The 13,477-nt window shown below is 48.7% G+C and overlaps 1 protein-coding gene across 1 annotated transcript; it reads right to left on the bottom strand.

The window, feature by feature from the left end:
* Positions 1 to 477: 477 nt before the first annotated feature.
* Positions 478 to 11,981, bottom strand: AVPR1B (arginine vasopressin receptor 1B). Its single transcript, XM_010963266.3, has 2 exons — positions 10,163 to 11,981; positions 478 to 6,278 (listed from the first exon to the last, which is right to left on the bottom strand). The coding sequence occupies exons 1-2, from the start codon at positions 11,169 to 11,171 to the stop codon at positions 5,950 to 5,952; spliced, it is 1,338 nt and encodes a 445-aa protein (XP_010961568.2). The 5' UTR covers positions 11,172 to 11,981; the 3' UTR covers positions 478 to 5,949.
* Positions 11,982 to 13,477: the final 1,496 nt, after the last annotated feature.

Genomic DNA, 13,477 nt, shown 5'->3' with positions numbered 1-13,477 from the left:
CACTTTCTTAACTTGATTAAGAAAAGCTTATCTCAGTTGGGAGTTCGAGATTTGCAAATATTAACTAGGATATATAAAAGAGGTAAACAAGTTCTTCTGTATAGCCCAGGGAACTATATTCATATCTTGTAGTAACCTATAATGAAAAAGAATATGAAAACAAATATATGTATGTATGTGTATGACTGAAACATTATGCAATACATTGGAAATTGACACAACACCGTAAACGGATCATACTTCAATTAAAGAAAAAAAAAGACTAGCTTATCTCAAATCAGCTCTTTGCATAATATTTAACTGTAAGGTCCTAGATGCAATGCTATTAAATCATGAACAAAGTAAGAATTTCTACGAGCATGCCATTCCCACTGCTATCTGACATTGCTCTGGAAATTCTAACCAGTGCAGTAAAACAGTTAACAAAAATAGGGGCTATAACTATTGGAGAGGAAGATAAAATTTGTCATGGTTTGCAATACGCTAGTCCTAGAAAACCTCAGGGAATTAACGTCAATGTTTTAAAACTGATAACGTAGTTAAGGAGTGACTAGATAAATAGATAATGTACTTTTTCCAACAGCTAATTAAGACATGAAATGAAAACAAAAATTGCTCAAATAGCTAAACAAACAACTCAAAAATAGAAACCTTAGAAACACTCCTAGTCAAATTCAAACCACGATGAGTGGTGTTGGTTTCTAGAGGCCATTTATTAACTGTGCTTCATCTGCTGGCTGGAAATAAACTTTGCAGCCCTGGTACTGAGAGCGGTGGGCGGCTTTCATCTTTCTGGTTTCATCTTCAAGACGATCTGAAGAAATGGTTCTGGTTTGAATTCCTGGGGCAGGAGATCTTTCCCAGTCTACGTGTCCCTACACCTTTTAGGTGCATTGTTATTCCTCTCCCACTATGGTTTGAACGTTTGTGTTCCCAACCCTCGACTCAACTTCATACGTTGAAATCCTAATCCAAGGTGATGGTATTAGGAGGTGGGGGCCTTTGGGAGGTGATTAGGTTATGAGGGTGGTACCCTCCTGAATGGAACTAGTGCTCTTACAAAAGAGGCCACACAGTGCTCCCTCCCCTCTTCCATCATGTGAGGATAAAATGAGAAATCTGTAACCCACAAGATGGCACTCACTGACCATGCTAGCACCCTCATTTTGGACTTCTGGCCTCCAAAACTGTGAGAAATAAATACTTGTTGTTTATAATCGTCCCAGTCTTTGGCATTTTGTTATGGCAGTCCACAGGGATTACGACATCTCCTAGAAAGCTTTTCTTTTCTTTTCTTTTTTTCCTTCCAGTTTTATTAAGATATAACAGACATAGAGCATTGGATAAGTTTAGGGTGTGCAGCATAATGATGTGACTTGTATACACCATGAAATGATGACCACAGTAAATTTAGTGAACATCCATCATCTCATATAGACACAAAATTAAAGAAATAGAAGAAAGATCTTTCTTCTTGTGATAAGAATTCTTGCGATTTACTCTCTAAACAGCTTTCATATGTAACATACAGCAGCATTTGTTATATTTATCGTGTTGTGTTACATCGCTAGCATTTACTATCTTACCACTGAAAGTTTGCACCTCTTGATTGCCTTGATCCAGTTCCCCTCCCACAAATGTCCACCTCTGGTAATCAAAAATTTGATCTCTTTTTCTGTGTTTGTTTTTGAAGTATAATTGAGGTGTACAGCATAGAGATTCAGTTATACATACATATATATATTCTTTTCCATACTCTTTTTCATTATAGGTTATTACAAGATATTGAATATAGTTTCCTGTGTTATATAGTAGGACCTTGTTGTTTATCTATTTTGTATATAGTAGTTTGTATCTGCTAATCCTAAACTCTTAATTTATCCCTACCCCCTCCCCTTAGGTAATCAAAAGTTTGTTTTCTGTCTGTGAGTCTGTTTCAGCTTTATAAATAAGTTCATTTGTGTCATTTTTTTTTAGACTCCACATGGAAGCGATATCATATGATATTTGTCTTTCTCTGTCTGACTTACTTCACTCAGTATTCTAATCTCTAGGTCCATCCATGTTGCTGCAAATGGCATTCTTTCATTCTTTTTACGGCTGAGTAGTATTCCATTGTATAAATACACCATAACTTCTTTATCCAGTCATCTGTTGATGGACATCTAGGTTGTTTCCATGTCTTGGTTAGTGTAAATAGTGCTTCTGTGAACATTGGGGTGCACATATCTTTTTGAATTAGTTTCCTCCAGATATATGGCCAGGAGTGGGACTGCTGGATCATGTGGTAACTCTATTTTTAATTTAAGGAATCTTTATACTCCTTAAATTCCTAGGCAGGAATTTCTATACTCAGGCCCTCATCCCACTGAAGGAACCTCTTATTCTTTGCCCTTCCTTGTCAAATACATCTTCCATGAACTTAGAGCAAAAGAAACACATGTTCAAGTATCTCAGGAGAACTGAGTCAAATGAGAGGCCAAGAGTTTAGAACTTTAGGGAAAGTTAATATGGCTTTAGAGCTGGAAATCTGTGTGACTTTCCCAGTCAGCTCCTGTGGGTCATTTACTGCTTCAGACTCACTTCCAGCTCCATACTGCCACCATGTGGCCCCAGGGCAAATGCCAGGTCACTCTTGCTTCCTTTTCCCTCGTAAGTGGGTGAAGGGGTACCAGGAAGGTGGCTCCCCAACTCTCAACCTTCCCCCTGCCCCGCCTTACTCAAGGAGATCACAATTTTATTTTAGCTTGCATACATCATTGTCATTGCCTATAGGAAACAAAGATGCCCAGAAATTTCCTGGTTGTTAAGGAGTCTTATTGGTCAATTTCAACCACATTTCTGGCTTCTGGATCCAGGAGTGAGCTGCTTCGGCAGAGGCTGGGGCTACATAGCCCCTTGACAGGTAAAACATCTATTACATACAAGACACAGACAGAGTCATCTGGAAAATTCCTGACCTATACCAAACATAAAAGCCATTCTGAGAAATGCCCACAGTCAAGAAATTAACCTCCTCCTGCCATCCTCCGCCCTGCCCACCCCTTACCCCACTGCTCCCACAAGGGTTCCAGGGGACTGAAGTGCTGTATTTCACAGCGTCCACAGGATAGCTCAGCCCAGGGACATCATCATTCAATTTCTCCTGGGATGAGCTGTCAGAAATGAGAGTGACCCAGAGAGCATGGAACTTTCTTCTTGCTTCCCACAGGGGCCCACCTCCCTGAACCCTAGCCAAGGTCCTTGTGCTGTTTCAGGATGTCTGTGAGCACTTCCTACAAGGACTGCAAAAGCTGTCATTCACAGATCCAGACACAATCCTGCCATTTCCTTCAGGAGCCTCCTGGAACAGGCCCCCAAGATCCCCATCCCAGTGTCAAGTTGTCCCACTGGCCTCAACATCCAACAGCACCAGCTCTCTGGAAAAGATCAAGTATAGCCTTTCCATGGGAGGAACAGTGAGGGGCCCAAAGCCACCACCACAAGTAAATCCCCTCGTATGATGCAAAGCTGGAAATATAATCGTGGTATTATTTGCTACTCTTTGTTAGAGAAGGCATGGAGTGGACATGGAAGGGGCTCTGGCCAACCTTGACTCCAGGACTCCTCTCCCCTCTCTCCTTAGAGTCTTCAGGGCCCAGTGCCCCGGAAGTCACCCTCCAGATGCAATCCTGAGCCAGGCCATTATCTTCTCTAACATCAGAAGAGTGTTCTACAGTCTATGGCCTCACAGATCCCTCCCAACAAGGTGGGCATCCTTATCTCTGTTTAACAAATGAGGAACCTGTTGCTCAAGAGATTGGACTACTTGCCCACATCAATACAGGTAGAAAAGACGTGAGATGAGGACTCAAACCCAGGTTTGGGGATACAAGGCTAATATCCCTTCTGTCTCCCAGTCATCACAATGAGCAACGTTTACTTGGTACCTAGTATGGACACCAGGGTCAGGAACTGTGGCCTGAAGTGAGGGTGACTTACGTAAGCAGAGGAACAAGCAACTTCAACAGCTCAGGCTGGTGTGGGAGGCTCCTAAGCCCAGCTCCTTTGGGGCAGATGGACAGGGAAGAGGTGGTTGGACGTCAGGGACTGACATGAGCAACAGGATGCAGTGAAGAGAGACAGTGGGTTCCCACTTCTCCCCTTGAGCCTCGGTCCCATTAGGGCCCATGTTCCACTCTCCATTTCTCATGTATTGAAAGGCTGGGATGCTTTGTTCATCCACAACACTCAGCTTAGGTTCTTTTCTTTTAAGGGAATTTAAGGGGTCTTCTTAGGGCTAAGTGGCTTCTTAAAGAAGGCACTCCTCCAAGCTTCCCTAGAAGTGGAGGGCAGAGTGAGTCTGTTCCCTAGAGCTGCTCTCAGGTGCTCTTAATTAGGTAAGCAACCCTACAAGGTATGGGTTCATGGGCTTAGTGTAGTTCATGGGTGTACAAACCACCTACCCATCCACAGCCCTACTTGACCCTCATAATGAAGACAGCCAAGAATTAGCCAGCATTTTCCTGATGTTGGTCATGGTTGGTGGCGCAGTGGCAGAACCAGGACCCAGTTCTCCTGACTTCAGCTGATGCGCTTTCCACTGTCAAGGCCATCTCTCAGATGAGAACCAGAATCACGATGGGGAGGTTATCCCATGGTATAAATCCCACTGGAGATAATGATGAACAGGACAAAGCCCCAGATTCTACCTACCAGGCTGTCTCTCCCGGCATCAGCGTCACAGAACTGAGGCCAATAGTGAACGGTATGGCCATGGCAGGACCCACAGTCACCAGAATTGAGTCAAAAGGCATAAACATCATTATGAAAATTCAACAATTCTTCTAACAGCCTATTGGTTAGAATATCCCTAGAGAACCTTTCACCAGTCTTGCCAAGTCATGAAAGGGGTAGAGCTGGCGAAGACAGTTCATCTCTGTCCTGCAGAAGGCTGAGGCCCAGAAAGGGAGGCGACTAGCCCAAGGTCATACCTGAAGGCGGAGCCAAATTTCAAACCCTGGGCTCTGCCTTGATCACAGCAAACACGTGACATGTATGGAAGCTCTGAAGAGCCTCCAATAAATCCAGAGCCACGGCCAAGTCGCACTTTCTCAAAGGCTGTCTCCTCCATGCAGCCCCAGAAGAAGGAGCAGTGCGGGTCCCTTGAGGGGAGGAGAGAGAGAGACGGGTCTCTGCCGCCTCTGACGCTCCCTCCCACTCGTATTTTTATTGCGACCATTTTCATCTCCTCCTTTCACCCCCTCTGTTTCTCACACGCACTCGCAGCAGGTCATTACACTGAGAATATGCATCGTTTGCCCCTGTCACCCACCCTGATTATAATGCAAGATGGACGGAGAGAAGGGAAGTAGCATTTGCGGACTTTCCTCATTACCAAGTGCTCTGCTAACCCTGCACCTCCCTGCAGCAGTCAGGGGGACATAGCAGGTGAACCCCCATCCCATTCACTCTTCTTCATTAAACATCCTCTCTCTACCAAAAAAAAAAAAATCAAGAATTCAAATAGGGTCTTCCTCACACTTTTTCATTCCTCCCCTCTCCTGGTTGAACGGGGATGTGCTAGTCAGGTTAGGTTGGGTCAAGCAACCAACAGAGGAGACCAACCTCTGAGTTCTTGCTGCCTGTGAACCCCAGACAGGACTGTTCTAGGCCTGGCCTAGATCTGGGGCCTCACAACTACCACGTGGGTGGTCCCCAGACACCCCATGAATATGGCAGGATCAGGGGAGCAGTTTGATTTTCCCTGACTCCCAGCATGTGTGATTGGGAGCAAATGAGGGCACGTACAATCAGGGGTAGGAGCAGCCATTCTGGTCTCCTCACCCTGCCCCAAACTGGGCTCCCCGAACTCCAGCCCTGATGCTCCCAGCATTTACGCCCAGTGCTGAGATGAGCAGAGATCCTCCACTAGCCCCTGGGGCAGCACCACAATCTGGGGAGTGTTTGCTAAAAGATGCCGATCTCAGTGGTGACATTCCCAACCACCTGCTCTGAGTCCTTCAGTGACTCTTCGGGCCCTGGCCTCCCGCTGAGTCTGGAGCTGAGGCTGAGGGCGGGCGGGCCACTGGAACGGGTCAGCAGCGCGGCGCGGCGGCTGGACAGGCTGCCATTGGAGAGCTGCCGGCGCATCCGGGGCCGGGGACCCCCGCAGCAGGCCAGGCGGCGCAGGGGGCGCGGCCACACGTGGCTGTTGAAGCCCATGTAGATCCAGGGGTTGCAGCAGCTGCTGAGGTTGCCCAAAAGCATGGAGATGGTGAAAGCCACATCGGTTGAATCTGCCAAGAGAGAAGCACCAGGATTGCAGAGCTTGAAGGCACAAGAAAGAGAGTCCTCGTCCCTGCTGAACAGAGAAGGAAACTGAGTTCCAGAGAGGACCAGGGACTCACATGGAGTTCTATAATTATAACGGAGCACAGCTGGGACTCGAACCTGGGACTGCTGACTCCAGAGTCTTGCCTCTCTGATTTGCTTATTTGTTTGTTTTGTGCTGCAGGGTGCTGACAAGAGCTGAAATTTGCTCCAGGTTGATTTTAGAGGTGTAAACATGATTAGGGACAGGACCAGCCCAAACAGGAGACACTGTCTTTGCTCTAAAACCGAGACCTTGAATCCCTTAATGGATGTAGACCTAAGATGAGGCAACTTCTATAAAGCATGCAGGGAGAATGACCATGACTCAAAGCTAAGATCAGGCACCCCCAGCCCATTTATGTCATAGATATGGGTGCACATTGCCTGCTGGATTCTGCCCTCCTTGACCCCTTGGGGTCAGAACCACTCATTCTGCCATTCAGTCATTGAGCACATGAGTATCAACTGTGCCAGGCCAGTGCCAGGGGCCTGGTAGGGCAATCGGTGGAAGCGGACGTCCCTACAGGTCCCATGACGTCATCTCCAGATGCACAGCTTCTAGGTACAGGGCATCCAAGCATCCCGTTCCAGAGCAGTACTTGTTTTCTGTCCTCAGAGATGATATCCAGAGAATGCACTGTCCTGTGGGGAAAACCAATTTCTCTCTTGGGCAGTCAAAATGTGAGAGTGCAACAACTCTGATAAAATTCCTCCCAGACACAATACTCTTTTCTGAAGATGAAATGAAACTCCACATGCCAAGAGGAAAGCTGCTGGGATGGGCCCCGGTCTCCTGCTAGACGTACCACGGCTACAGCTGCAGCATGGGCTGCACACTGAGTTACCCGCTCTTCGATGGAGGTTACAGAATCACTGAGCGCAGTGCTGGAGCTGGAAGGAAACTTAAACTAAGTCTTCCTGCTTTAAGGCAGCAGTTCTGCACCCTGCCACCATTTTGACCAACAAACCCAAAGGCAAAGTTTAAGTGCCTGTTCTCTAAGGCACCACGAAAGCTCCAGAAATTCTGGGGCCTCGTGTGCCTCTTCTGTGGGTGTGCTCCCCGTTGTGGCCACTCATAGTTCAAGAGAAGGGAAGACACAGGGTCAGAATATTTGAGATAAGACATGAATCATAAGATTGAGAAGCTGAAGGCATCTGGGCTTGGAAGGGCAGGCTGAGGGCGCGGAAGTGAAGGTGAGGAGGGCGTAAGTGGAGGAGGGACCAGACTCCACAACAAACACAGCCTCCTTCAGTCTTGCCTAGGTTCCAGCCTGCTCCCCAGTTAACATTCTACCCAGGGGCTGCAGAAGACTTGGGAAGTTGCTTTGGCTAAGGGGTAGTATTCATCCCATCTGCTCCGTCGACGTCTATTTAGTGCCTAGGCCAGAGACTGAGGGGCCCCACAAGCTTTCTCACTTGGGAAGGGTCTATTTGATTTGTCCTCATCTGAGCGAGGCCCAGTGTAGGAGCTGGAGTCCGCAGAGGCTCCACCCATCAGCCCTCAAAGGCAGATCCACTATTAGTCACAGGCAGCCGCTGACTGCGTCCTGGGAGATGCTCAACTGATGGTCAAGGGCAGGGAAAAGGGCGAGGAGACAGACAGCCTTTCACCAAAGACTTGGGGACAGGAAGCCAAGAGGCCAGTGTGCTGTGGAGGGAGACTGGGTTTACTGGAAAGTAAGTTTAAAGTAATGAATGTCAGCCTAACTCAAAGGGCCCCCAAGAGCTTCCATTTTTCTGAAGGAGCACATTCTCTAAGGGACAAAGCTTTGTTCCTGTACTCCTTTCTCAGAGAAGCCCTTGGTAAGTTGTAAATCACTCTGCACATGGTCCTGAGGGACAGGCTCTTGATGCACAGCAGGCAAGCAGGAAAGCCTGCACTGGCCAAGCGGCAGGATCCCCATCTTTTCATAGGTGCCTTGATAAAGGGGTGAATGGCTATCTCACCCCGCTGCCATCAGCTAAGCTGTGACTGGGAATAAAGCCACGCTATGGCTAAAGCTTGGCCCACAAAGACCTTAACTCGAGTCCTGGCCCCATCTCCTACTAGCAGTGGCACTTTGGACCCATTATTTCACCTCTCTGAGTCTCAGAGTACTCAGACGTAAAGCAGAGAAGGCCACCTCGAAGGAGCACAAAGCCTGAACGTGCTTGGCGCTAGGAAGCCCTCCTTGCTTCTGTTCTGTGCTTGACGAGAGCAGGGAGGTCGGGATTAATGTGCTCATTGCTTAAAGGGTAATTTATAAATAGTCCCTTGTCCAGATTGATGTCTAAAAGGTGGCTAAGAAGGGGTACGTTGGGACTGCAATAGTTTAGTACTATTGTCACACTTCTCTTGCAGAGTTTCATGTTAATTTCTCATCTCTTGTTAATTTCACGAACGCCTTCCCCTTACTTCATCTCTCTACAAAAGCAAAGTGTTTGGCTTGAGTGTGTCATAGGATGAACAAAATGAGATTAGAAACAAAAGCACAGGGAAGGGGGACCACTCCTTAAAAGCTGATAGGAAGTGGTAGCCTGGTCTGCTGGCCAGTGAACCCTCAAGAAGTTTCCAGAGGAGCCTGTGCACAGGGCCTCCCACATTCCACTGGTCACACACCCTGAGCTGCGCACAAGATGCAGTGTGCTGCGGAGCACACCGTCACGCCTTTTCACAGACACCCAGATAGGTCAACACGCACTTGTCCCCACGCCCTACTCTTCTTAGGGGAACAGGAACAGATGTCTTTGAATATCACTCTCCAACATTTTGGCTTCCCAGGCACCACACCTATCTTTCTGAGAATGAGATCACCTTCAAATGGCCTGACTATCCAGCAGTGTCTAAAACTTAAAAGGCTGCCATCTACCTCACTCCAAAACAATGACCAGAACAAGGCCTCCCATGTGCCCACCGGAACACAGTCCTCTTGGAGGGTCCCATTTTATTTTTCACATAGGAGGTAGGCCCCTCTTCTCATCACTTTCAGAACCAGGGTTATGAAGGTGTGGGGCACAGGGTTCAGGAAAAAGACAAGGAGAGGGGCCTGGGTTCTACTCTTCACTTTGCCACTTTCTAGCTGTGTGACCTTGGGAAACTCACATTTCCTCTCTGAGCTTTTGCCTCCTCATTTGTAAAATGAAGGAGGTGAAATTGGAATTTCGGGGTTGTACACTAAGGCTAATCAATTGGAAGTGGCTGTTGAAAAGGAGTTCAAAGTTGTGTTCAGGTGTAAGGGGAAGGATGCTAAGAGACACAGTTCCTGGGCAACAAATTGCCATCCCGGACCGAATCATTTGAACATCCCTTTCAAACATCAAGCAAACTGTCAGTTGCTTGGCCAAATCTACTAATGGGCATATTACAGTGGGGCCACATAGTATTTTACTTTTTAATTTTTCTTTTTTAAAAAATATTTTGAGGGGGATTATTTATGTATTTATGTATGTATTTATTTATTTATTTAATAGCGGTACAAGGGACTGAAACTTGGACCTTGTGCATGCTAAGCATGCACTCTACCACTGAGCTATTGCCCTCCCCCTGCCATATAATATTTTTAAATGTTTAAATTAGTTAACCACAATTTTAAATATGGAAATTTCACATCAAAGATACTCACATGACATCAGCTAGCTGGTTGGGAGTTGCAGCTGCCCCCTTTCACATGGGACAGGCACATCCTTCTTAATTGCTTCACTCATTTGTTACCTGCCTGGCCCTGGGAGCCACTGTAACCTCATTCTAATCCTCCTCCTCTCCCTTCTCTGCATTTTTCCACCTCATACTCTACCCCCCACCCTGGCCCCAACCAGACCACACACTTGCCTTCATCGGGAGCATTTTCATCCCACACAGTCCACATCTGGACACTGAAGAAGGGTGCCCAGCAGGCGATGTAAGCCAGCACAATGACGAAGGTCATCTTCACAGTTCGGATCTTGGCCCGTGAGATGGTGCTAACGCTGCTGACCCGAGATGGCAGCCCCCGCGTGGCTGTGGCTGGGACAGAAGGTGAGGATCTCTTCCAAGTCCTCCAGCCACCTCCTTCTACCCTCTGGGCCTGTGTCTTGACTTTTAGATTCTTACAGATTTCGTGGCAGATGAGGCTGTAGCAGGCCGTGAGCATGGCCACAGGTAGGATGAAGATGGCCAGAGTGGTCCAGGTGATGTAGACCCGTGGTCCCCAAGGGAAGCGAAAGTCTGCCCAGCAGTCCAGTACTCCGGAGCCCTGGATCACCTCTCGTAAAGAAAAAATGAAGACTTGAGGGAGGCTGAGGACGGCAGCCAGCAGCCAGGGAGCAGCGATGAGTGGGTAGGTGGACTGGCTGGGCTGCTGGAGGCTGCGCAGTGGGTGACAAACGGCCAGGTAGCGGTCCAGGGTCATGGCCAGCAGCATGTAGGTGGAGGCGAACATGCTGAGCACCTGCAGGTACTTGATGGCCCTGCAGAGGGGGTCGGGGCCCTGAAAGCGGTAGGTGATGTCCCACAGCAGCTGGGGCAGCACTTGGAAGAGCGCCACGCCCAGGTCAGTCAGGGCGAGGTGCAGCACAAACAGGTGCATGCGGGAGCGCTTCCGGGCTGGCTGTCCCACGGTCAGCAGCACAGTCAGGTTGCCCCCGGTGGCCAGCACCAGGATAGTGGCCAGAACTCCGATCTCCACCTTGGCCAGCTCCTCATCCCGGCCCAGCCAGGGTGTGGTGGCATTGGGGGCAGAGAGGGTGCCCCTGCGTGTGGGGCTGGCGGTCCAAGGAGGTCCAGAATCCATGGTGGAAGTTTGCTGGGAGGGAAAAGGAGGGGGAAAGGAGGAGGGAAAGGGATGGAGGGGACTGTGCATGCAAGTGGAGGGGTTCGATGAATGAGATGACGTGGGGAGGGGAAGGTTTAAGATGGAAGAAAGAAGAAATGTGGGGATGACAGGGAGAAGGGTGAAACTGGGTGGAAATAGTTAAAAGGTCAGGGATAGAGAGGATGAGGGAGAATGAGATCCGGAAGGAGAAGATGCTGATCCCAGAGAGGGGAGGAGGAACCCAGGAGGGAAAGTGGGGAGTGGTCAGGGAAGCAAGGTGTCAGGAAGGGAAGAAAGGATGAAGCTGTGCACAGTGAGGCTTCTGGAAAGGATAGAAGGCTGGGGGAGCTGGCACTACTCCCAAATCCACCCCAAATTCACTTTCTCCAAACTTTTCTGGAAGCGGAAAGCGGATGTCGCTAAGCCTGCTTGGAGGCGCAGTCCGGGGCTTTGGCAGCGCCCGCCAGGCTGGAAGCTCCAGCAGGGCCCGCGCGCCCGGGCGGTCGGACGGCGACCGGCGGCAGCGGGAGCGCAGCGGCTCGGCCCCGGCGGGTTTTATGGGCTCGCAGCCCGAGCGCAGCGGCCCCTCGGCGCGCCGGTTGGCTCCCGCGGAGGAGGGCGGAGTGACACTCACAGGCACCCCGTTGGCGGGAGGACCGAGAGGCTGGCTGGAGGAGTTGGGGTGGATGTCGGCGGAGGCTCAGGGAGGAGGGACAGAGCTGGCGGTGGACCAGGAACAGGGAGCGAGAGAAGCGGACGACTCGAGCAAGCACTCACCAGACGGTGGGACTCATGGACCCGTAGGCAGATATAACCTCATCTTCGCTGGTCCTGGAACCGTTGGACTGTCCCCCAAGACAGGTGCACAGCCCGGGGATGGGGTATGGCTACCCACCCACGTGGGGACTCTAAGACCAGCAGCACTGTTGGGCGCCCCCTGTCATGGGCTCCTCGTTAGACAAGAAGGGTCCAAAATCTGCCAGGGTGGCAGGTGGGTGAGGTAGGGCCCCAGACGGAGCCTTCAGCTCTTGGGAGGGACGTCTGACCGCAGACACTGGTGGGAGGCTTGGATCCATAAAGGAGGGGAGGGGGAAAGAAAGCGAGGACTTGGGCAGAGAGGGGGCAATAGTGGTGACAGGAGGAAGGTGGGGATGGGAGGAGTTAGATCCAAGATGATGAGACCGGTGGATGGGAGAATCTGCCTCTGAAGGGGAAGTCTTAACCCGCAGCCTCCCCCCAACCCTCGATCTTTCAAGAGCAGTATCCTAAAGGCAGTTAACCACCCTGTGAGGTAGTAAACTGAAGCCCATAGAAATTAGATGACTTGCTTTAGCAAGATCACAGCACTAGTAAAGCAGGAGAGGCAGGACTAGACCCAGTGTGCTTTTTCGAGAGCAGACTTGACTAATATCCAGTATATGAGAGCCACTGGTGCAGAGGGTACAAATAAAAATAAACCACCAGCGCCCGGAGCAAGCCTCCAGTTCAGCGGACAAAGCAGTGAGTGGTACTGATTGTAGAATTCACTTTATTTTTAGGTACATATAGGAGGTGGATCACTGGGACTCTCCAGAGCAGATTAGAAGTTCATTAGGAGTGACAACAGCCCAGTCTACCACACTCAGAAGGGGCAGGGTCCTTCATGGTGCCAGAGATCCTCTTGTCTTGTCCTTTAATCAAACCAGACCCCCACCCTTTACAGTATCACCTACACATCCAATTAACATCACATCTTGGAGCGTCTCCATCCTAAACAGCCTACACATTCATCTCCGCTTCATCCCCCTGCTGCAGTTCAAACACTCACCACTTCTCACCTAAAATACTGTAGCATCCTCCTTTTGGGCTCTGTAGCTCAAGCCCCAACTTCTCAAGGATTTTACTCTTTGTAAAAGGTTATTTTAAGTCTCTTTACTGGATCATTCCCATCAGCCGGCAAACAAACTATAGTGTTGTGCATTTAAAAATATGTATATATACATATATATATACATACATTTATATATTTAAAAGCACACCTCAGACACTAGACCCCCACCTCCCACTGTTACAGTCTCTTCCCCTTCACAGCAAAACTTAAAAGGGCTGTCTGTGCTTGTCTCCATGTTCTTGCTCACAATCATTCACTTCTTGATGTATTCATTTTAAACTATATACATTATGTTTTTAAAATGTCCCATATTACATAAATGATACCATACTCTATGTACCATTCTGGAACTTCCTTTTTAAATTCTATTTTATTTTTGAGATCTGTCCATGAGAATGCATTGGCTAGCTCTAGTTCATTCAGTGTAGACTGCATACTGCATACTCTTCAAGCATATGCATATAACACATTTTATTTATTCATT

The sequence above is a fragment of the Camelus bactrianus genome, chromosome 23 (genome assembly GCF_048773025.1).
Source record: "Camelus bactrianus isolate YW-2024 breed Bactrian camel chromosome 23, ASM4877302v1, whole genome shotgun sequence".
Lineage (NCBI taxonomy): Eukaryota > Metazoa > Chordata > Mammalia > Artiodactyla > Camelidae > Camelus > Camelus bactrianus.
This window is presented reverse-complemented; position numbering and strand designations above follow the sequence as displayed.

What these genes read in the sequence shown, in the direction of transcription:
- AVPR1B (XM_010963266.3), bottom strand. Translation starts at nt 11,171, where the DNA reads ATGCACAGTCCCCTCCATCCCTTTCCCTCCTCCTTTCCCCCTCCTTTT. An exon ending in TGAAAATGCTCCCGATGAAG is followed by an intron (nt 6,279 to 10,162) that starts GCAAGTGTGTGG and finishes CTCTCTTGGCAG; the next exon opens with ATTCAACCGATGTGGCTTTC.